Source organism: Colossoma macropomum, unplaced genomic scaffold, assembly GCF_904425465.1.
Source record: "Colossoma macropomum unplaced genomic scaffold, Colossoma_macropomum, whole genome shotgun sequence".
In the NCBI taxonomy this organism is placed as follows: domain Eukaryota; kingdom Metazoa; phylum Chordata; class Actinopteri; order Characiformes; family Serrasalmidae; genus Colossoma; species Colossoma macropomum.
The window spans coordinates 15,766,600-15,791,203 of NW_023494795.1; the positions used below are offsets into that span (position 1 = coordinate 15,766,600).

A 24,604-nucleotide genomic window follows, 5' to 3' on the forward strand; every position below is an offset into this window, starting at 1 on the left:
ATAATGGTGTTGACCCAAAGAGTGATGCTTCAGTAGTTTTTCTGATTAGCTTGTGTTGCTATCATATGGTTTGTTATCTCATATGCAGATCTGATCACAGACACACATTCACTCCGACACTTTGGACCTTTTTTATTGTGCATATTGAAAAATTCAGTTACAATAAAATACATAAAGACTCAAGCATACTGTACTATCAGTAGTCTGCAAGAGAAGTGCAATTAGCGCTAGTGCAAATATATTTATCATTTGAGACATTTAGACATGACAAGAAATATGCAAAGGCATTCAATCATGAAGTATTACAAAAAGCTCCCTTGATTTTAAAGGCATCCTGTTTCTTCAGAAGTGCAAATAAACAATGATTGATCATCACTGATTTATGATTATTGCTGCTGAAATACATTTGAAAAGCATCCCAAACTTTATTTGCTGCATTTTGTACTTTTACAACTGTACTGTATCCGTCACGTTCTTGTAGATAATAATCAGGAGCCAGTGGTTCAGAGTGGCACTCTTTGTGGTACTAATGCCACAAAACTCAAACTTTTCCAAATGTTCCAGGGGCAGAAAGAGTGCAGAGAAACTGTACTTCAGTAAAAGTATGAGTACTGTATCAAAATTTTATTCAATTTAAAGTGGATGTTTGGAGCCAAAATGTCTGTGTTTCTGCCCTGTGATGGACTGGTGACCCATCCAGGGTGTTTCTTGTCGTCCGTCCAATGACTGCTGGGATAACGTGGCGACTAATGAGTGCTACTGATCCTTAACCCTTGTGTGGTGTTGATGTGTTTGCTACTCAGTGGTCTGGTGGACCCACTGCAATATTATTATTTTTTTTAAATCCACACAGCCATAACAATTTATGTAAAAATATCAGATGTTTAAAATGTCACAAGTGGCCAGCGTAGGGTTCTCCTTTAGCAGCTGTAGCCAGTCAGCAGCCTGTCCATGCACCCTCATACACACACAGACACACACACACTAACAGCAGGCCATGTCGGAGGACTACAGAGTAAAGGGACACAGCACCTCCACACTTTTATTCCCAGCAGTTTCACCCAACACCACCTGTGTAATATAAATGTTAAGGGGGTGAACAGTGTGAGGTCACTGAAAATGTGTTATTTTCTATGTTCTTCAATATCTTCTGCAATAATAATAAATCATATCATTTTTTTTGGTAAATATTGAAAATGGGTCCCACAGACCCCAACAACACACAAGGGTTAAATATGAATTAGCATAGTTGTGGGTAGTTTCATTTTACACTGGTAGGAATTTTGCTTAGATGATGTTATTAAAAAAAAGACTAAATTAAATGTTCTAGAACTCAACGGATTACCTGGAGAAAAATAAAAGTAATACTTTGAAGTAGTACAAACAGTACTTTTAAGGCCTAAATGAAAATGTAGGGAGTAAAAAGTATGTCTTCTGCTCTTAAAAGTGTAACTGAGTAAGAGCACAAGTATTTAATTTTATAACACTTGACTAAGATACAGATTTTTCATACTAATACTTAAAGGGCAGTCACTTGAGTATTTCCACCCCTGGAATTTTCTCAGAATTTTTTCAGCGTGCAATCTGATTGGCTTGCGTCAGTGACATCAGTATAGCAGCCTGCAAGTTGACATCATCACTTTGGTGGATGTTCTGTCAAACAGAGAAACAATTGGACACTGTTAGTATGCTGTGTGTATGTACAGAGGTGGATGAAGTACAGTATGACTGTACTTGAATAAATGTAGAAATACTCTTGGTAAAATAGTAAAAGTACAAGTATTCTATCTATATTTCTACTTCTGTAAAATAAAAAAACTAAAATGACCTATCTGACTAAAGACATGGAAAACTGATTTAGTAGTAACACAGGTCTCCTGAATACTTAGTTCATTAAAATAATATTAAACAATATCCACAATAAATCAATTAAGTGCATTCACAACCAAGTACTTTGGTTCTTTTACTCAAGTAATATTGTATCAATAGCACCGGGCAGTGCAGTACAGCACGGAACGATTACAAATTCAAACGTAGAATCATCCGTACTGTGGTAGGTGAAAGTAGGCGTAGGAGTTTCTCTGGCTTGTATAGTCACGTGCAAATTTGCATCACATCAAGCTCTGATTTACTGTTTACTGCGTTTAGTTTTATATGAGGAGTCATAGACAGAAATTTTGGCTGCAGTTTTTTTATAGTGCTTGATCACGGATTTGTAACCGTACTGCACTCTGCTGCCCGGCGAAAAAAAACGCGCCATATGTAACTCACAGTTATGTCCTCAATGTAGTAGCAGTGGCGTAGGTTGAGATGGCCAATGAAGTCCCTGCTGTGGTACAGTGGGTCACCATGAGGCAGTGACACACACACTGGACACACCTAGAGAGAGCCAGACAGCACACATAGTCTCACACCTCCACCACCTTAGCCTACTCAGTATCACTGACATGATATTCACTATGTTATAATGAAGGGGAAAGAAGGGGAATTCTTTATTAATCTCATTAACTGTCACTGACCACACTTCTGGTGTCACTGAGATGGTTGGCGTTGCAGTGATCTCGCAGATCTAGATCATCCAATCCGTCCTGCTGGCAGTATGGGCAACGGAATGTTCGCACAGAGGGGCTGTGAGAGAAAGAGCGGACGAGAAGGAGAAAAGAATCAGGTGGCAGTATTTGTAAAAATAAACGGCTCTTGCAGATATCAAATATTTGTGGACACTGTGAGTATGAGTGGGCCTGTTTACCTTGAAGGTTGTCTAGGTGCATTTTCCAAGAGAGCAATTTCAGTTCTCCAAGCCCTGTACGAGAAACAGGTTTTACTGTAACGTTAAATGACCATCCAAGTACTATTTCAACCTATGTACCATTTCAGCCTAATCTGCTGCAACTGTATCATAGAGTAAAACTCAATTTCCAGATATAAACATTTCCCTGTATGCTGTAAAAATTATGCAGCTTTTTAGGTAAGTAAGTAACCTGGCTTGACTTAAAATTTTGAGTTTGCTGAATACTCAAATAACAAGTTTGCTTGTTCTGTTAACATTAGAAGTTCAATGAATTAAAAATTTAAAGTTAAGCCAGGTTACTTAAGTTTTTGTTTTTAGCTAGGATCATTTTTACAGTGTGTTTAGTAAAAACGCAGAAAACATTAATTCGAAACAATTTTATGATAGAAGTCAAGTGACAGGTGCTTTCTGGGGATTTCAAGGGTTTTCTGTTTTTTTAATAAGTACTCAGAGGATACGTTCTGATCAACATTATGTTATATATCGTTGCTGTCCAAAGGAAAACAAGTATCTCCAAAATATTAACTTTACAGGTGAGGGCAAAAACACTCTTACCTGTCAATGTAAGTCAATGTAAAGAGATTTTATTCCAAGTGATTTTAAGGCATTTCTATTGGTCCATGCATCATGAAATTTCTATACAACATAAAGGACAGATGGTGTGTTCAAATGATGTAGAAAAATAAAAGTTGCCAAAAATTGAGATACATGGTTTTCTTTGGACAGCGATGATGTGAGATTAGGTTGAAAAATGCTGCAGTATTCCTTTAAGATCTCAAACACAATATTATGCCAAATTCCTTGTAAAACTGATTTTTCCAGGGACCAACAGAAGCAGTAAACTCACATTTCATCGATCTCGTTGGATGAAGAGTCTGGTATAATGAGAGGGGAGGGGTTTGCTGGACCAATCAATAGAGCTGGGGGTGGGGCAACTGGTGCAACAGGGGCTGCTTGGATATTAAAGGCATATGGGTTAATGACAAGGACAATTGGAGCAGCAGCTACACTCGCTCGTGCTCGGGATCGAACACGTGGTCTGGGAATTGGCCTTCCCTGATGACGTAAAGCAGAATAAGGTGGAGTGGCCTGTGCAGCTGGGGCTGCAGCCACCTGATTGGCCGGTACTGCAGGCATTGGCAATTGTCTAAGCCGGTTGAGGACACTGTGGGTGGACATGTAACAAAACAAAAGCAATAAAAAAAAATATGCTGGAACATTTGTAGAAACATATGTCTCTATATATTACTCTATAATGGTTTCTATCTGTCTCAATATTTAAAAATCAACATGTCTACTTCATCCATATTTCAGTTATATATTTTCAGATTTATTATTTTAATACCATGATTTGTCCACTGACTGTGCAGGATTTTTATTTTATATAGTTATGAGTGAGGAAGTGAAGTGTGGGCCCACTCATATGGGCCTTTGTAGTTTAAGGGAGTAACTATTTTCTCTGTATCTGTTTCAGCTGACTTTTAAATTCATTCAAGACTCACTCCTGTACGTTGGTGCCAACAGGTCGTGCAGCATTGAAGGTGTCATCTGCGAGCCCTGGCAGGTGAATGCGGGGAATCCTGGCAGACTGAGAGAAATGACAGGATGTTTTAATGTACAGCCAAGACACTTATTATGTTTGATTTAAAATTACCTATTTTCACAAACAATACTGAATTTAAGCCTAAACTGGGCGTGACCTTAAGAGTTCCTGAATGGAAGAATAAACAAAATTTGAATAGATCGTCTCCATTATGGGCCATTCTGACCACTCTTAGCATTACTAGTCTAGAAAAAGATTTCAAGATGAAAAATATTTACTCACCCTGGAAGTAAAGCCACCATAGGCAGGTATTGGGGTCCTGCAGTGGGGACAGTGTTGCCGTTCTCTGGTGGACTGTGTTAGACAAGACTGACAAAACCTAGAGAGAGAGACAAATAATCATGCGTTATCTAGGAAGGAAAAAAACAGGAGCTTCTAAAACTAGATCTCAAAACTGAAAATGGGATGCCTAACAACTGTGCAAAACCTTTTAGTGGTAGATCACTAAAACCGCCTTCATCAGATAACCAGAACTTAACGCTTTCGTCTTTGAGAGAGAAGAGAAAATCAAGCTCCACTTTAGTTTCTGATCTTCCACTGTGAGAAAACAACCCAATGCTATGGGTCTGACAGGATGTGTAGCCACAAGAAGCTGTTACTGAGAAAAGTAAGTAGACAACAGAAATAAGAAAAAAGCTACTGGTGTCCTCAGAACAATGAACTGACCACCCCAGAGTCCAGACCTAAACAACACTAAATGTGTTTGGAGATATTTGGATTGTGAGAATCAGAAAACACAACCAACTTCTAAGACTAACCTTTGGAAACTTTGGAGGTGTATAAAAATCTCCCTGCAGATTTCCTTTAGAAACTGAAAGCAAGCCTCTTGAAAAGAATGCAAGCTTTAAAAATGACAAATGGTAGACACACCAAATATTGAACAAGTGAAATTATACTTAGTTGTTGAGGCTTTTGTGTAAATTTCTTTTAAATATGTTTCCTGATTCTGAAAATTGAATCTAACTTTTGCACTAAAAACCAAAATTCATTCAATTCTTTTTAGACCCTTTTAGAAGATTATATAGTGTTTTGTATGACATAGCTGTTCTATAGTAATACAATACTGTAAGAAACCATCTGCAGAGTTCAATATATTACTTGGACTCCAGCACTATCAACGTGTTCAGCTGTGCTGGAATTTCCCCCCAGAGCACTTTCATTTTAAGGCTGCCCGGAATGGATTCACGTTTATCAGAAATCATGTGTGGGCAGTCAGTGAGATAAACAGACAGACGTCTGCAGAAAATATTCCATAAACCTCTTAAAGAATTAAATACAGAAAGAATAAACCAACTTACCAAAATAAGGTATTTCAAAGTCCCCTTACAAATTGCGAGGGCAATGTTAGATTGTTAGGTAAGATACTGCAAAACTTTGATAGGTGTTATGTTAACATGTAACATAATACAAAATATTACAGGCACCACAGGCTCACACTAAACCTAGAACACTAAAATATTAAATATGTATATCCTCACACGCTCTGTGTTAACTCCACCTTAAGACTTTTGCTTGGGCATATGCATACAGCTCTGACATAAGCTTTTCATGTATTAGACATCTGACTGTAATGAAGAACAGTGACTGCTGTCCTAGTTTTTACTCACACTTTTCTGCAGCATGAAGATGGCTCTGAAGGATTCTGAATAATGTCCTTACAAACCGGGCATTCATCCTCTGTCTCACAGCTGTCCATGGTCTCCATTGTGTAAGCCAAACTCAATCGAAAGCAAAACAAGCATGCTTATATGCCTCTCTGGGTAATTTTCCAGTGCACATATTTCGAGGGTGTTTACCACAGCTGGTGTAAAGGTTGCAACTTCCTCATACGTATAAATCTGCATGCAAACCTTGTTTTCATAGAAGCATATAAGGAGAACAGGCCAAACCTGAAAGTTAGAGCACTTAACTACTGCAAAGAAATGATCCAGAGATAATGTTAGAGCTAATATTACGTACACCTATTTGGTTAACTTGTCTTCCTTGTATTACCAAGTTAGACCAGAAATTAAACCTAGTTAGAAATAAAGGTGCTATGCAGGTACATTTTTTATTCATTAAGGTACAAACAATGTAAATGTTCCCTCAAAGGTACAACAGTGGTGTGAAAGTTCGTTTGTGAACCTTAAATTTTTCCCAGTGGAAAAGTATGTATTTGTACCTTTTCATAACCTAATGTTTTAAAACAGAACAATAAAATAAAAAGCCTGGAGATGAGACAAGGGTACATAGAGTGAGTTCAACTTAGAAAATATTATTTAAATGGATTATGGTACAATTATGTTCCCTGATTAAAGGTAACATATGGAGATGTACCCTTGAAGGTACCACCCTATTTACAGTTTCATACCTTTTTTTTTGATGTATGTATGACTAAAATACACTTACGGCTAGAGTACAGCACAGAGAATGCTGTTTGTTTGGCCACTTGGTCATATAAGGCAATAAGGCATACATACATACTTCATACATACATACATATTTCATACACACAAACACACATACAGCTTTCACATCCATAAAATTGCAATATTTTATACAGTCTAAAATGTAAATATTTCAGGTTGAAAAATAGTATTAATACCCTGACACACAAAGTAGATTTTTTATAATTTAATGTGTCCTGTTGTTTATTAAATAGCGATGATATGAAGATGATGAAGAAGTCTACGCTGATGCTGTCTTGTTTGTATAATATGTTTATTACAAAGTAAAACAGTATCATATCAAGCACTATAAAATACCTGAGAGAGGATCCGTGCCAATTCTGAAGTCTCCCCTCCAGAACAGTATAACCTACTGCTTATATAGGGTGGTTGTTTTCGAAAAAGGAAACAGAACATATTGTCCTTTTTTAAAATGATCTCATCTATCTGGAACTAAGAGAGGAAGGGAGGGGGACCTTGACCCTTGGACCTTTGGACCAGGGGCCCCCTAACTTAAACATTCCAAACCTGCAAAGTCAGATAACACATGGAACTCCGGATACTACAGTTTGCAGCCTATTTTTAGACTGAAAGGTTAACATGTTAAATGCACTGCTTTCTTAATCCACAAGATGGGGTTGTTTTTTCTGGTGAGATCAAGGCTTCTGTCAGCACTATCAATGTCAAATGCCTTCAGGTGCAGAGGGTAACACTCTTACCTCACACATGAGAGAACAGGATTTGGTCCCTTTGCTCAGACAGACATCAGAAACACTGCTGAAATACAATAAGACACAGAATGGAAACTGATTTTCTTTTAATGTTTCAATTATCATAACCAAATACACAATATTCCAGTAGGACATTGTTGGCTCCCTGTGTGAAATTAAACTGCTAGTGAGGGGTTTAAGGGGAAGAGTGAGAACCTCCTGCTGTGAAAACAATTCACACCTCTCCACAAAGACGACCGTGCCGAGTTAAAAATGGACAGCACAACTGCAGCTTTCTTTATATGAAAAAAAATTGTACAACAGTCACTGTAAAAATAGCACTTAAACACAATAAAAACTTTTATAAATGTTGACATGCTTGCTTGCCATCAAAGAGGAAAACATAAATAATAAAAAGGATGGGACCAAAATATTTAAGTCATTAATTATCATAAATGACACATTGACAAAAAGAATGCATGAGCAAAGAATGGAGATAGTATAGTGAGTACATGGAAAGTACCATGGTCTGAAATGGTTTCATAGTTGTTCATAGGTCTTTACACTGACCGGCAAATCAGATATTTTTAATTGTAGCTGAGAAAGCTTACCTTGTACAGGCACAATGCCCCCAAGAGCCCATTTCTAGTGCCTGGCTCTGTCCATATCCAAAGTGGATTGTGTTTTAATTTTGTGTTTGGAAGTATAAATACCTACATGACAGTTTAAGTCCAATAAGACTGACAGATTGAAGTAGCCTAGCCAATATGAAAATAGGATGGAATTACTATACTGCAGCTTTCAACTGACAAATTAAAAGGTACTATTTAAACAGCCAATCAGAATGCAGGACCAGACTCTGAATCAGATTGCAGAATTATATATATGTATATATATATATATATATATATATAGTATATATATATATACATACACACACACACACACACACACATACATATATATATATATATATATATATATATATATATATATATATATATATATATATATATATATATATATATATATATATGTGTGTGTTTGTTTGTGTATGTATACAATATTTTCAGTGGTGGACAGTAATTAAGTAAATGTAATTCATTACTGTACTTAAGTAGTTGTTTTGTGTATCTTTACTTTACTGAAGTATTTCCATTTTGGGCGACTTTTTACTTTCACTCCACTACATTTCAAAGTCAAATATCTTACTTTTTACTCCACTCTCCACTACATTATGCAAAATCTGGCTTTCCTTTTGCATTATGTGTGCATAAAAAACATGTCAAAGCAAAAGAAGTGTGAAGCAACACACCAATCAGGGTACAGTGCACACTTAGTTTTGAGCTTGTTTTGACCTGTTGGACATACCGACCCAGTGCAAGCACACGGTGGAAGCACACGGTGATGGAACTAAATGATTTGTGTAAATAGACCACAATATAGAAATATGTACAGTTATGCAGTTGTGACTGGCTTGTGTCTTTTTTTCTGAATTTATACAAACACTATTTCATTTTATAGTAAATTTGTTTTGGCTAGTTTATGTTTATGAACAGAGACCTACAGATGCAATATAGTAAAGGAAAACTCATTTGTAAACCTGTGTTTAAAGCAGGTTTTAATTAAACTTAAACTTGTAACTAAGCTGCAAATAAATCTTAAACTGAAACTTTGCTTGTTTGCAAAAAGTTATTTCAGAGCCACTCGGTTCTACCCAATGGAAACTGTCTGCCTTCAGTGTTTTGTGCTTTTGATAGTTTTAATAGGCATCAGTGACTGACGAATTAATGACATTCTATTAAAAGTCTGGTTCACCAAGAGTGACACTGGAGTATTTTCCCCTAAAATGAGTTAATGAAGCGAGAGTCTTGTTACAAAAATGATAATTGGACATTAGAGCCATAATTAATCTTTTAGTACTTTTACTTCTGATACTTTAGCACATTTGAAGGCAAATACTTTTGTACTTTTACTCAAGTGGAGGTCTAAAGGGAGGACTTTACTTTTACTGGAATAATATTTTACCTTGGGTATCTCTACTTTAACTCAAGCAGCTTACATGATTTGTGTGCTTCGTCCACCACTGAATATTTTACATCCAAAATGGGTTACTAGGCCCATCTGTTTTATAATGACTTTTATGTTAGCATTTGTTCTGAAACTCGTGTAGCAAATTTAGCTTTTATTTTGAAGTATAGGAATTGTAGGCTAACTCTCTGCTATCACCTGACAGTCGCGGTGCTCGACGGGAATTAAATCGATCAGCAGGAGTGTAGAGCCCATCATGGCTGCTGAGGGCTGTCAGTAGGGGATTTGTTTTTAACTCTGAAGCGGTTCCTCTGCTCGGTGACACGCACACGTCCGACCCGCCCGCCTCCCGGTTCTTGCTCAGACTGCCCGGTGGAGCGGCGCCATGGCTCAGTGCGCCCAGTCCGTGCAGGAGTTCATCCAGGACTCGTTTGTGCCGATGGTGTCCGTCCTGTGCAGCGAAGACGCGGAGAGAGTGACCCGCAAGAACAACCTGAGTTTCCCGGAGCTCCTGCGCCCTTTCTGCCGGCTGACCTCGGAGGGTGAGAGCTCTGCCTTCCCTCTTGGACCTGTTAGTGAAGACGCGGCGGATGAGGGGCTCGTGTTCAGCTGTAACGCGGATAAGGGCCGCATAAAAACACTCAACTGGCACTAAGTTGTAGTTAGTTAGCAAAAGCTGCTAACGCGCAGTGGCGCTCCCTCACTCGGCCAGCTGACAGGAGGAGCTTCTCGCTCCAGACACTCCGAGCTCAGGGCCCTGTTTCTGTTCCGCTCAGCCTGTCGGTTACCTGAGCGGTTAGGTTACCCAGATCAAATGTCACATTTCTCTTTAATGGCTCTAGCTGACTCGTTTCGGTTGTGACTGAACTTAGGCCCTAAACCGACAGGAGCTCCGCCAGCAGGACACAAACCGGCTCTGTTCGGGAGCTAGCCGCTAAGCTAATCGCCCGGCTACACCCTCTTTAGCTAATAAACACAAGCTAATCCCAAAGGAGCATAGTTCACTCGTGTAGTGGTAACGAGGAAAAGGCTTTTATGAAAAAATCATTACCAGTGTTCAGCGACACTGATTTTTTTAAAGTGTCGTCGTATTTTTGTGTTCTTTTCGCAGTATAGGCACATTTCAGACATAAGCTAGCTGTTTCGTTTCTTTCTTTCCCGAGTTCCCTTTTGGCTGCATTTAAGCTGAAAACGGTGGAAAGCAACAACCCACTTAGGTATCGTCAAAGAAATGTAACGTTAGCTACATTTCTGTATCTCTTCCTGACACCGATGGCGAAACAGTGTTTTAATAGAGAATGTTTAATTTTACTCAGTACATTATGCATAATTCAGAAAACAGAACGTAACAAAATTGCAATGGTCTGTCATTCCTGATCAATGAAAGATGGGATTTTCAGTAGAAAAAAATTGTCGCCTGCCTTTAGAGTCCTGTTAATGTTGGACAGCACCAAGAGTGTGTAGTATAATCCAGCATATAGTATTTTTGGGCATATACCTTCAGTTTGTATTGGAGAGATGCATTAAGGAAGGAAATGCTCCATCATAAGTATAATACTTATGACCTATGTCAAATTCAATGGCAGCTTCATCTGAGTTTTGGCATCAGCCAGCCTCGCTCTTGGCATCAGCGCTGGACCTCATCTCAGGAAAACGTATCTAAATGGTGCTGTTTTTGCTTTTACCATTATCAGCTACATTGCAGACAGTGGTCATACATATGTGAGAGTTTGCTCTCAAGTTGTTTTGTTAACATAGTAGACCACTGTTGTCCGTCAGGCTGCTCTTGTGCTCCGTGTAGGGCTGCCAGTTCTGCCTGTCAACATCGTTCAGTTCATGCTTATGCATCACAGTGTCAGGTCAGATCCGTATGTCAGTCATAATACAGCATCCCTCTAGACCTCAGAGAGATTCATTTAACTGATAACTGCAAAGCAAGCTGCGAGTGTGATTCTTAGAAACGGTGCCGAAATACTGCTTGAAAAGCCCCTTACTTTAGTTGCACAGAGGCTGCCTTCTCTGAGAACGTCTCCCTGTGCATTTATCTGTGGCTAATGTAATTGGATTCATTCAGGAATGTTTTGGAACAGTGGACAGCAGAGAAAGGGCAAGGTCTCATCGCATTATTTTCTGTTTAGCAGCTGATAACAGCCCTTGTTTGTGCTTGTTTTGTGGTGTTGCTCTTACTTGGGTTTGCGTACACACACATACACACAAGAATATTTGTCTGTGAACTGTAGTGGTGGTCTTGTGCATTAAGCTTGACCAGTTTCAAAGGGTTTGGCATTTCTACAGTTACATTCTTATCTCTGCAGATGTTCAGTGCATCATCACAGTCTGTATAATTTTGTTCTTGTGTTGCATGAGCATGTTTACTACCTTTTAGATTAAAAGACTCAACTGACTGTAGAGCATTTAGAGGCCCCATTTTCTGTAATTCATGTTGATTATTTTTCCACTCTCAGGAACACTTGCATTTTTTTTTAAACCAAAAATAGTCGTAATTCATTTTTACATGGCCATTTCCAGCCTCTCTTTGTCCCTTAAACTTAACCGGCTGTTTTTTGTTACTGTGCCTTTAACACTGGTTTATGTAAGTGAGCTCTGTTGTGATTGACTGCCCTGTACAGTGCTTTGTTCAGCATGAATAGGCGGTGCTAAACTGCAGATATAAACAGATGTGTTGTTTTTTATTTTTTGACATCATGAATATGTCCTAAAACTTTGGAAATGTTTGTGTACTGCATCAGACTGTATCATTTAGTGATATCCAGCCCTGGTCCTGAAGTTCCTCTACCCTGCACATTTTAGTGTTTTCACTTCTCTCCATGCTGAAAACGTTTTTAACTGTTTTTTTTCAGTCATCTGTCTGATGACATTTCTTCATTTTAATTCATGTTTCATTCCACATCTTGCGTCCATCTAAATGCGAGGCCTTTTGCTTTGCCATGTTTGTTGCGTTGAGTCCTTTTTTTGGGGGGGGGTCCCTGCTGAAATTACATTACATTTCATTAAAATAACCTCAGCCCATTTATATTGTTGTGGACTGCTGTTTAATGCGTAAATGATCTGATCTTGTTGCCCTTGTACTTGCAGAGCAGAGTGTCTGAAGGCTATGATATCATGATGATGGGCTTTGATGATGCTAACGGGCACAAAGCTTGTGATTGTGATTGTTAGTAAACACTTCTGCTTTTTGTCGTCACATTTCAGATGTACTGTAAAATTGTATAGTCAGAAGGTATGGTCACTTACTCTGCACCTGGCTGTTGCTGATGTGCCACATCTAGTAGGAAGGGCTGATTATTTAGATTATTATTATCAGTTAGGTGTATTAAAGCGAGGAAAAGCTCAAAATGCCCAGTGAAAGAGTTACTGTAGGACCAAGATCAGGAACCAGTGGTTTTAATAGAAACGGTCATATTCAAAAATTTGAACACCCTTGGTCAAATTACCTGTTTTGTTGTTAAAATAAGTTAATATGTTCTCTACAGAGAACAAACTTAAATATGAGATTTTCTGAACATTGTAGTGCACAGTTTCAATTTGCTTACTGAGTTTAGCGTTTTGGGGAAAAAAAAAACCCAAAATATATGATGTGCTATTTTTGTGCAGGCCACATTTTGTGTTTTATGTTAAATTCTGCAAATAAACAGTAGTTGTGCAGTAAAATGTGCAGAAGTTTGCTCTTTGTAGAGGATGAGAACTTATTTTCACTTAAATTCAGCAACGTAATTTGACTAAGGGAGTCATTTGCATTCTACACTTACTTTGACAAGTCAGATTTATAAGCATCTTCTTATTCGTAGCTTTTTGTCTGTCTTGCTTTGCTGTACTGCAGGTCACTTGCGTGACCCCAATAACCAGGTGGTGGTGGTGAAGGGGCTTCGTATTAGCGTGACAGGGGTTAACACTCGGCCGCCAAACTCTGGCGAGGTCCGCAAACTCCTGAGCCAGGCTGTGTCTGCCTGCCAGCCTCCTGAAGGGCTACCTGCTAATGTCATCACTGCAGGAGACTACGACCTCAACATCAGCGGTGAGTCACATGTGCATACACTCACACAGAGAGGTGGGGATTTGGCTTAGCTGAGATCAGGAAGTAAAAGTGAAAGTGCTGTGACTGTGTATATGTATATATCTATTTTTACTCCATTAAAATGCCAAATTGTGCGTTCTTTGTCTGTTTATCATATCAACCTTTTAAACTCCAGGCTAACTGCTCAGTTGTAAATCTTAAGGCTTTTTATCCATCAACTGCCGAATTATTCTGTAATCACAACATGAAACTGCTGTATAAGGTATGTGTTTAGAAAGTCTTGATGGATCTTTGGCATTAATGATAAACCGAACTTGATAACCTGCATATATCATCAGGACAGTGTGTGAGTTTCAGACCTTTTTAAGGACATTCAGTATCTAAAGAAGCTGTTTGTCTTCTCTTATTTCCAGGAGAGGGCAGCAAATCCATTAAAGGGGAAAAACAAGTTACTTACCAAGGGTTTTGTAAATTCGTTTTTTACTCATTTGTTTTATTTTTCATATCTCACTTGTCTTGTCTTCCTCCATATCTCTTAATTTTTTTTCATATGGATGACATTCTGGTAAGAACTCACTGTCACCAATACTCTCTCCCTAGATATGCGTTTGTTAGGCCTGGGGGTGTGTGTGTGTGTGTGTGTGTGTGTGTGTGTGTGTGTGTGTGTGTGTGTGTTTTAAGAACTGTTAAGTCTGTGTTAAAGGACCCATATCCTACATTTTTCTTGTTTTCTTTCTTTCTTTTTATCGTTAGTCCACTTACGATAGTTGTGTGGCTTTATGTACTAAAAAATCATCACAGTTAATTTTTACATGACTTTTTTCCAGCCTCATTTTATCCTTTGGAATTGAACAGGCTGTTTTTGTTACTGTGCCTTTAAGGCTGATGTATCTGATTGACCTCTCTTCTGTATTGTGCCTCATGCACTTGTAACTTATAATTTTATTGTAAATATAAGGGCTAATCTGCTCTAGACTGAATAGGTGAATATATAAATGCGTTGGTCTTCGTGACATCACAAAAGTGGTGTATTTAAAATGGGATTGTGGAATTAAAGGCGTGTTAACGTTGTGTTTACACGCTACATCAAACTCTTATTTTGTAAACTGTTTTGCATGATATGGGGCCTTTAACTCTGACAGAGTGTTAGGAGATCTAAACACTTTTGAGATTGGTTCTGTCCTCAGTGCTCTAAACCTTTCCTTTCCACACAGTTGCCCTGTGTTTTTGGATCAACCTAACTGCATCCTAACCCAGTCCTTTTTTACAATGCCCCTGCTCCCAGTACTGCAGTGGACCAGTGCTTTGTTTATTTGATATGACACAGCATACATTGGTGGGATGGGTCCTGATTATTAGGCCAGAATAATGTTCAGTTCCAGGACAGCCACAGACAACTTTGTCTTAAGCCTCTTTTATGTCTGAAATAATTTAAATTCTAATATACTGTGCCAAATTCAGTAAATATTGAAACTGTTACACCTTTAATCAAAATACATTAAAGTTAAGAACACTTTCTCTCTCAAAGTTTGCATTAAGTTTTGGCAATAGACGTTTTTATGACGGAGCAATATACAGATTCAGTATCGGGTGTCCAAATTGTTGTTCTTTAAATTAGCGCTGCAGCTATGAGGCTACCATTGCTAAAAAAACACTAGAAGTCAATGGTCACCCAAATCTTTTCTGTAAATCCATCAAACCACTCCATATGCCTGCGTGACATAAGTGCACGGGTGGAGTAAGATTCTGCAGGGGAGTTGGAATTTGGCACAACATCTGTTGTCTAAAATGACTGACCACACTGTTCAACCACATGGTGAGGTTTTCTTCATTTTTAAAGCTCAGAATCATAATGTGTCCTAAACCACATTGACCTTATTGAGGAATGGATGCAGTTTGAGTGTGTTGAAAGAAGTTTTGGGGATGTGTTTAAGGAAGAGATTTGGTTGAATAGTGATTAGTTGGTAGCAACATTAGTCTCATAGTTCCAGCACTAAACTAAAGAAGCAAAATTTGGACATCAAGCAGGTCTTGGCTGATTGACTACATCTAGGGAAAACTGTAAAATAGATTTTTTTTTTTTTTGCTGAAATATTTCTTTCGATGTTAATAAATTTGGTGTAATGGACCACAAAGACAGGATCCAGCCCACCAAACGCGTGTGTGTATGTGTGAGAGAGAGTTGTGCTATTTGGTTTGACTCTTTAAGTAAAATACTTAAAATTAAAAAAAAAGAAAAATAATATAAAACACTATAAAATAATTGATTGCTCACTCAGAAAACGCACCACATTCTGGGACTAATCTTATGCACCTGGAAGGTGATCATCAGCATCACCTGCCTTTGAGTTGGTGTTCTCATTGTGTGCATAGATTGTGTGTGCTTTATTAACTTTGTGGGACTGACCAGAAGAATCCCACTTTTCTTGAGGGGTGTTGTTTCTAGGTCTCAGTTAAAGCAGTGTTTGGGAAATGTGTTGTTTCATTTCAGAAACTCATATGCATTAGGGCTGCAACTAGCAGTTAATTCTGTAATTGATTAAGCTCTTAACTATTGTTTGATTATTTGACAAATGCAGCTATCAGGCCATTCTTTTCCCTTTTGTTAAGCCATCGTTAAAGTACTGTGACAAGGCGATTTCTTCTCTTCTGCCATGTTTACATTTAACGTGTACTGTCTTGGGATCTGTCTGAACGGCCATATGAATTATCTGAACAATATACAGCGTTAAGGGGCCTGTGTTGGAAATGGAGTATATGAAATAACCATGATCAATACTTATAGCCGCATTCTGTATTTAAACCAGATTCCTTTGCTTTACCTTTTTATTTTACAAAGATTAAGCTTCAGCTCATGCTATTACTTTTGCTCATGTTCTCTTCCGTTTTAGGAACCGTGTCAAAATTACTTCTGCTACCAATAGCCTGATTGTATGAGAACTGAAACGTGACACCCAAAACTGTTTTGTCTGATGTGTGAAACCCGACGCTGTGCTCTGAGGAGGCCCTAACCTATGCAGAACCATAGGTGGCTTTTTGTACAGGCATGATACGTACCTAAAGTTCTGGACACATTGAACCAGGACAGCTCAATATCCACATTTCAAGAACAATCAGTGTTGGGTACAACTCGGTGCAACATTTATTTAGACTTGGAAATATATTGAGGAAAATCCTCACTTTTGACAGAACTGAGTAAAAAAAAAACAAAGCATTTCATAACATAGATACCAAACCAAACTAAAATAGGACAACATGAAATGATAATGAAGCAAGTTAGATTGAACATAATGACTAAAATAATCAATAAAAATAGACCAAGCAATAAACAATAAAAACACAAGCAAAATGATAAGCAGTTCATTCAATAAAAATAGAAAAAAACAAGTGAACTTAGAAAATGGGTTGATAATAAACATTTAAACTGGCTAAGGAATAAAAGTGAGGTGAACTTTAAATTGTTCTGAAAGATGCTCCAAGCAAGTGCACAATGAATAAAACTAGATTCTCCATGATTAGTAAAAACAAAAGGGTGTAATCCAGTCATTGGAGTGAGTTATTAGAAGTAAACACAAATGTGGTATTAATCATCCAACAAGTTCAAATGTTCAGTTATGTTCATGTGAGAAAATACCAGGGTCTTTTGTATAGTTTGCATGGAATAAATCAATAAATGCATTTTTTAACCAATTGTAAATAATGGGTTTGTACTGTCACTGGTGACTGCTTTTGGTGATAACTCTCTTTAACTGTAACTGTGCACAGGTCTGTACAATAAAACTCCATGTCGACAGTTTTTCGTGTTCAACAGAGGATGTCAAGATATTTGTTGCAGCCCTGATGTATATGATACTTGCTTTCCAGGCTGCTTTCAAAGTGTGTTTAGTTGGTTCTAAAACTTCAATGATAAATAGAGAATGATGCCCATGTTCCTCAGTTAGAAACAATGCAAAGTGTGGTGTATTCTCAGTTACTCATGAGATATTAGATTAATCAGTCTGACCTAAGTTTTAAAGAGGTTTTGGTAGCTTCCTGCTGCAGAGTTTGGGAGGGTTTGGGGGTGGCATTGTTGTCCTGTAGGTGTTCTGACCATTCTCTAACTGGACTCTCCGGCTCTCTGCCTCTTTCTCCCCCTCCCAGACCGCTCGGTCAAAGCGAGCGTACCCTGGTACTCTGACTGGAAAGAAATGCTCACCCAGCTCAGCTCCTCCAAATACTACACAGGTACTCAATTCAGCCTGCGCTGGGGAAAAGGGGGAAAGAGAGATATACTATATATTTTTTTTTTTTTTCTTTTTTTTAGCTTCATTCACCTCCTCCTCATCGCTTCCTGTTTCTCTCCGTAGCAAATTTGTAGCTAACTCTCCTTTCTAGTCTCCAAGCCTTTTCTCCTCCTCCTGTCAGGGTGGTGGTAGCAGCTTTAGTATGTGCCTGAGTGTGGGTGATAGAAGGATACGGAGGTAAATGACTCATTGTGTGGATGCAAACAAAAATAATCTCACTTTAGTGATTTAATTTATGTCTGTAATTGTAGCCCCCTGTTTTTTGGTTAAAGAACAGATAGCTTTAATAGTCTCATTTGGCCACCTCATCTCCAATTATGGCCATTTTGAAGGTCAAACTCACACAGAAACTGCATTTAGAAGACAGTTCATTGTGTTTATGAAGTTTCAGATTCATGAGTCATTTTACTCACTCTCAAATTCCTCTCAGTTCCTTGGCCTTTCCTCTGTCTAGATGTGATGTAGCTGCTTTAGATTCTGCTGCTGTCAATGAACATGTTTATTAATTACAGGCTGAACACATCTTTGTAATGCTAGCAATATCAGATGCTGATAGATGAATACTCTAAAAAATAAAGGTGCCACAAAGTGTTCTTTGAACGATTCTGTTGAAAAACCACTTTTGGTTTCCTAAAGAACCAAAAATATGAGTGTGGGGAAAAAAAACTTTAAAAAGTATTAAAGTCTTGCAATAGATTTAAGGTTGTAAGGTCATAAAATATCTGAAATTTTTTTTTATTATTATTATTATTTTTTTTTCCATTATTAGAGGTCTAAATATTAAGAATGTCCAATTTTAATGACTATTTTAATGTCTATAGTCTGGAAGACTTTAAGGTGGAAAAACGAAAATGTGTAATATCTGCGGTGCCAGTATTTGTACTGTGTTTGACCTAGCCACCTATCATCTAAAAATGGGCACGTAAACATCTACTCTGTTTTCTGCCATTTGGCACGAGTGTCATGCCTCCAAAACCACACACTAAATACGTTCCCACCACGTTTTTAGCATTGGAAACAAAACGATCATGGAAATGTTCGGTTTTACTGGCTTCACTTTACTTAGGATTACTACCCACGCATTAGAGCAACATGAAATCACAGTAAATTCATGATGTTACAAATGGTATATACCACCATGCACGTATCAGAGATTTCACTTTGTATGGTAGCCACTTCAGGGAGGTCAGTAAAACTAAATCTAAACATATCTATTCAGAATGTATGTACTAGAATGAAGTAATTTTACTGTAGTATTTCAGAAACTGACCACTGATGAAGGGCTAGATTACATCAAAACTGATCAATTAAAACCTGCTGAGAAGGTTGTGTAAGGATTATACAATCTCAAAGCCCATATTCAAGCTTTTTCAACCAATTGGTTTGATTAAAATTTCGGAACCTTGAGTATCGGCACGTACGGATACCGATCTGGTTTTTCATTTTTAACAACTACTGAGCTCTAAAATGAGCTTTTTTGAAATTGAAGCACTTCATTTACGATGAGAATCTAAAAGTAGACTATCATGTAAGAACTTTTTAAAAACACAATCCCACAGGAAGAAATAGTAAGCTAACATCACATCTCACAATGTGACTATATGCTGTTTCAGACCTGAATTGTTACAGGTTTGGATTAGATTCATTCTTTTTTTTTTTTCTCCAATTTAACCTTTTCTGCGTATCAGCCTGATATTGATACCTGTTGATGCCAGTTCTTTTTGGCACCTTTGTTCTAAGAGTTTCAAACCAGGAAGATTTCAATTATGTTCAAGGAACCTCATAATAGCTTTGTGTTTGACAGAGAATGATTCAGATGTGTTCAGTCCTGTGTCCTTGTTTAATGGTTCACTTCTGTAAGTGGGATTTGCCAGCTGAATTTTTTTCCCTTCCCCATTGTGCTGTTGCATCAATATTTGACTTTCCTAAAATTTGTGCAATCATGTACTAGTAGGTCTTGGGATTACATGATGTATCTCACTTCTGTTTCAACGTGACTTCAGGCTGTTAAAGAGATTTTTGTTCACGTTTCTGGTTTTTTTCATCCTTTTTTTAATTGATTTGTTTCATTAATGTGAAAATGAAACATTTTTAAAAGAAAAGCGTTTTGAATAAGTGAACATGAATGGTTGTGAAATTGATTGAGACCTCCTCAGTGCAGTTCAACTAATGAAATATCCAGCAGATCAGCCTCTGCACTTGGATCTCGAGAGAGACGTCACTCTCAACTCAGATTTTTAATAATAATTTTGCTCTCAAACACTGCTTGTTTGAATTTCCAGTCTTAAATGGAAAACAATGAATTTTTTGGTGTTTAATCTAAATCTTGTGTTATGTCTTACAGCGCTTTGCTGTGTTTCGTGTGTCAAAGTCTGTCTTCTGTGCTTTCTTTCTCTGTCACTCATGAGTGGAGTTCTCTGATGACCTAAGGTCTAAATCACGTTCCTCTTTTTGATAAGCAGTTCCTCTCCTCCTCTCTCTGGACTTCCAATGTGTGCAGGAGGGCTTCACCTTCTGCATTGCTTCACTGAAATGTTGCACATAAATAAGTGAGTTTTTGCTTGTGTGTGTGCTTTACAGCAACAACACCATGGTTTGAAGCATATAGAGAGAACTTTCTACAGTCCATGCCTGCATCAGACCATGAGTTCCTCAACCACTACTTGGCCTGTATCCTTTAACTGTCTTTCACTGTCTTTCTCCCGCTTTCTCTCTCTCCCCCTCTCTCTCTCTCTCTCTCTCTCTCTCTCTATATATATATATATCATATATATTGTATAATATATATATATATATATATATATATATATATATAATATATATATCTTAGTGCCTTCTGAATTCCAAGAGAAGTATTCCAGTTTTTGTTTCTATTTTTTTGTGGTTTGGATTTTTACATTTTTATCCATTTTCCTATTATTAGGAAATATTCTGTAGTTTTAAACAAATTAAATTTCCAGCTTTTTCATTATTATATGTTCGGAACATTCTAGAGCTTAACTGATACTTTAATTATTTGGTTCACACAGATTTTAAGGGGCTAGAAAGTCTGACAATATCCATGATATTTAACTAACAAAAATAAAAAACTGTTAATACAAAATTATATTATTGGTTATCAATATTGAACTGATATAATTAGCTGTCAACTATGAGTTGTGATATTTGATCATCGGTCTCAGTAAGATAATATAATTCAGTGTAGTAAATGAAATATTATGTAGTATAATGCAATGTAATTTATAGCAATGGAGGCAGGCCTAACCAGAAATATTGTAAATTTTGATTTCTCTTATTTTTATTGTTCATCAATTTTCTTATTACTGACATGTTATTCTTGTATGAAAGGTGTCTAGAGCATTTTATTTGAGAAGCAAAGTCAATGCTCTCAAATAATGGTCATCATTAGTAAACAAAAATACTGCAAACTTAAAATAACTGAAAGTCTCAGTAAATTAAATGCTTTAAGCAAATGTGTGTAAAACCTGTTAACTGCGATTCTGTGCGCTTCCCTGTTTATAAGGAATTCCGTTTTCATTTGAATACTCTAAAATCCTCTGCAAGTTCATAAAACTCTCTGCCGTGCGACTCACTCCTCAGTCACTCGTTCCTGAAGAGTCTGTATTCCTTTCACTGCAGTGCGTAGGCATGTTGGTGGTGTCGTCTCGTGAAGCCGTTCCCACAGAGCAATTTCTAAAGCTTTCTCAGGAGCAGCACAGGATCCAGCACAATGGAGAATACACCTACCCCAAATGGTTCATTCCCAACACCCTCAAATACTATGTCCTGCTTCACGACATCAGCGATGGAGACGAACAGAGGTCTGTGTCTGTGTGCATGCGTAGTCAAAGACGGAGTCTTGTATATCTTTGATGTATCTCTAGAATGTTTTTTTTTATTATTATTATTAAATATTAACCAAGCTTTGACTTTAAATGTGCATTCCACCACTTTTGAGTCCAGTGTCTTGTGAACATATACAGCATAGACTCTCCATAAGTGTTAAGACACTAAAGTCTGAAGCTTTTTTTCTGTTATATCAAAATGGTGCATCATTATTTTATGTTGTCTTTCTTGTCTGAGAAGAAATCTGGTTAAATGAATGTCTTTTGGTACTTTGGATTACTCATCAGAGTACAAACGTCTGATAGCTTGCAGAATTAAAAAGATTTAAAGTGTGACTCTTGTAACTAGAAAATTAGAAGCACCTCTAAAGTGTGTTCATGCATTCAGGGTTTGTGGTGGGCTTGAGTGTATGTAATCACCAAATGAGGGTTACATATCTCTAGACTGTTTCCTGTTATTAAGATTAAATAAGAATCATGTTTTTCCACTGTTGCGTTTATGAGTGCAAAAGTTAGACCATAAGGAGTGTGTTTAAAGTTAGCTTCAGGTTTATAAACCTCTTCAGTCGCTCCTTAATTTCCTTAAAGATCGTGTTGAAAAATAATGAAAATGTAATGAAATATTAATATATATATCTTTTTAAGATAATTTCTTTTGAGAGCCTAATGAAGTATTTTCTTGCTCACAGGGCTACAGAGAATCTGGTACTACGTCGATTGAATTTTTCTACTTGAAGGGTTTTATTCTTAAAACTTACTGAAGAGTTTATCAGCAGTATGAAAGATTTTATCAGCAGTGGAGCTTTTTGTCTTTGTCTTGTACTAAAATGTTTTTTTGCAAGGAAAAAAGTATAACCTAATCTTTTATTAATTCCATTGAGATAAGCGTATTGCTTTTATGAGTGGAAAACAGCCTTGGCTGAGCTTGTGGCATACAAGTTTAACTTGATGCACTTCCTTGTGGTTCTCTGGGCATTGCCTGTTTCTCCAAATGTAAGAGAATATGATTTATCACTACATAACTAGAAAATCTCCTAGAAAATAATCTGTAGAGAATAAAAACACTAAAATCGTCCGCAAGTTCACTTTTGTGTTATTTTTCCTCATGTATTATCCCAAAATGATAACTCTGTCTCTCTTTGTGTCTCATTTTCTCTCTTCTCGAGTGCAGGGCGGACTCCGTGTATGAGGACATGAAGCAGAGATATGGCACTCAAGGCTGTTACCTGTTGAAGATCAATTCCAGAACTGATGCTGCTGGACCAGATGAACAAATGCCTGATCCCTGGAGTCAATATTTACAGAAGACCAACATCCATAGCCCTGTGAGTCAGTTTACAAGCTCAGTACAACCACATGTGCTGCCTGCAGCCTCATTGTGACAGCTTTGCATAACGATCAGCCAGCATTACTGCCAAAACATTTTGTAATTTCAACCTATGGCCAAACTATGTGTAATATCTTCTAGTATGAAGAAGCTGTGCTGAATAATGTGGAGAATAACATCAGCTCAGAAGTGGACGGACTTGACTCATCAGGTACACTTGTATTAAATACTGGAGTATTTTGAAATTCAAAATGATGTTTGATAAGATGTTTGGTATCTATAACAGGCTTGGTTAGTTTTGCGGACCTTACTCACCCCAGCATTTAATAGTGATGTGCATTCTGCCTAATTGTATCCATAAAGCGTAAATGAAAGGTTAACTTAAAGCTGTAGACTTAGCTTAAGGTGACAGCGTTGATGTTGCGCAAACATTTAACAGCACACGTTTTAGTATTCATAAATAGCCAAAGCAAATCAATAGATTTTCATGTTGGATGAGTAATAAAGGATGCCTCAGATGAGCTAATGAGCTAAAACTGCATCTAACCAGAGCAAGGCTGTATGCTAATCAGGACTCTGCATCTTCTTACAGGTCTTTACTCCTCAGTGGATGATGTGCCAACATGTTAGGTTATCAAAGAACTAGTAGTATTTTTGCTTGTGGCAAAGTGAATACACACTGTTTTTGGATCTAGCTAACATCAGCTAGTAGTTAGCCTAGTTGGGGGAAAACGCTGCACTACATCTGCCTTCTCATTCACATCCTTAACAAAGCATCCTTGGCAATGATCTCACTTTAAAGCACTTGTAATTCAGAGCAGCAAATTTGTATGTAATAAACTTGCTCACAGGTGTGAGTAACCTCACCGTGTTGTACAGTCATATTAAAAACTGCTGTTTCACCGTATTATTAGTCAGTATGTTTCTCTGTTTTCCTGTGATGAAATGTAATAAACAACCAGATAGTGAGTTCACTATTTGGATACTGCTGTCTCAAACAGTAAACCAAGTGCATGAGTACATCGCTTAGCAATTAGCATCATGCAGATACCATTACTAAATCTCACACCTGCCTGATACTTCAGTTAAGTGATCTAAAATAGAATTGCATATGTTGTTTCTGATATAGCATGACTGTTATCTATAAAAATAGAAATTAGCACTGCTACTATGTCATATCTGCATGATCTGTTTTATAAATAACAATGTGCTGTACAATGTCAGATCACATAAGCAACTCTGAGACTACTTTTGTAATTATTTTTATGTGCAGTTTATGTTATGTTAATTGATGGGATATAAGTTTCAATTGCCCATTAGCAACATTAGCATTACAGCTCCAGTGTGAAGCTAAAGGTGCAAAGTTTAGACACAAAATATCTCTTGGCTAATTGGAACTGTTTGAATATCACTTTGACATATGTAGGGGTAGCCAATGTGATGACATTTTATAATTATTGTGGTACTTTTTGTTATTGTGATTCACAATATGCGTTTCTGAGCATATTGTAGCTATCGTCAGTGCTTAAATTATACTGACAGCATGTTTTAT

At 37.5% G+C, this 24,604-nt stretch overlaps 2 protein-coding genes across 4 annotated transcripts in view; one reads left to right on the forward strand and one right to left on the reverse strand.

The window, feature by feature from the left end:
• Positions 1-117: 117 nt before the first annotated feature.
• LOC118815480 (E3 ubiquitin-protein ligase RNF114) lies at positions 118-7,191 on the reverse strand. 3 transcript variants are annotated; one of them, XM_036581624.1, is made up of 9 exons: positions 7,139-7,191; positions 6,002-6,244; positions 4,617-4,713; positions 4,294-4,379; positions 3,639-3,956; positions 2,750-2,803; positions 2,520-2,628; positions 2,272-2,379; positions 118-1,653 (listed from the first exon to the last, which is right to left on the reverse strand). In XM_036581624.1, the coding sequence occupies exons 2-9, from the start codon at positions 6,097-6,099 to the stop codon at positions 1,573-1,575; spliced, it is 951 nt and encodes a 316-aa protein (XP_036437517.1). In that variant the 5' UTR covers positions 6,100-6,244; positions 7,139-7,191; the 3' UTR covers positions 118-1,572. The 3 variants fall into 3 exon arrangements, with proteins under 3 accessions (XP_036437517.1, XP_036437518.1, XP_036437519.1); XM_036581625.1 differs by having other exon boundaries at positions 6,002-6,112; positions 7,139-7,189; XM_036581626.1 differs by lacking the exon at positions 7,139-7,191 and having other exon boundaries at positions 3,639-3,741; positions 6,002-6,111.
• A 2,612-nt stretch (positions 7,192-9,803) lies between these two features.
• The window catches only part of trappc8 (trafficking protein particle complex 8), a 58,810-nt gene continuing 44,009 nt past the window's right edge, over positions 9,804-24,604 (forward strand). The window contains 7 exon segments of the mRNA XM_036581623.1: positions 9,804-10,103; positions 13,403-13,597; positions 17,738-17,821; positions 20,461-20,550; positions 21,527-21,701; positions 22,897-23,050; positions 23,194-23,263. Of these exon segments, the coding sequence (XP_036437516.1) occupies positions 9,947-10,103; positions 13,403-13,597; positions 17,738-17,821; positions 20,461-20,550; positions 21,527-21,701; positions 22,897-23,050; positions 23,194-23,263 (925 nt within the window). The 5' untranslated portion in view covers positions 9,804-9,946.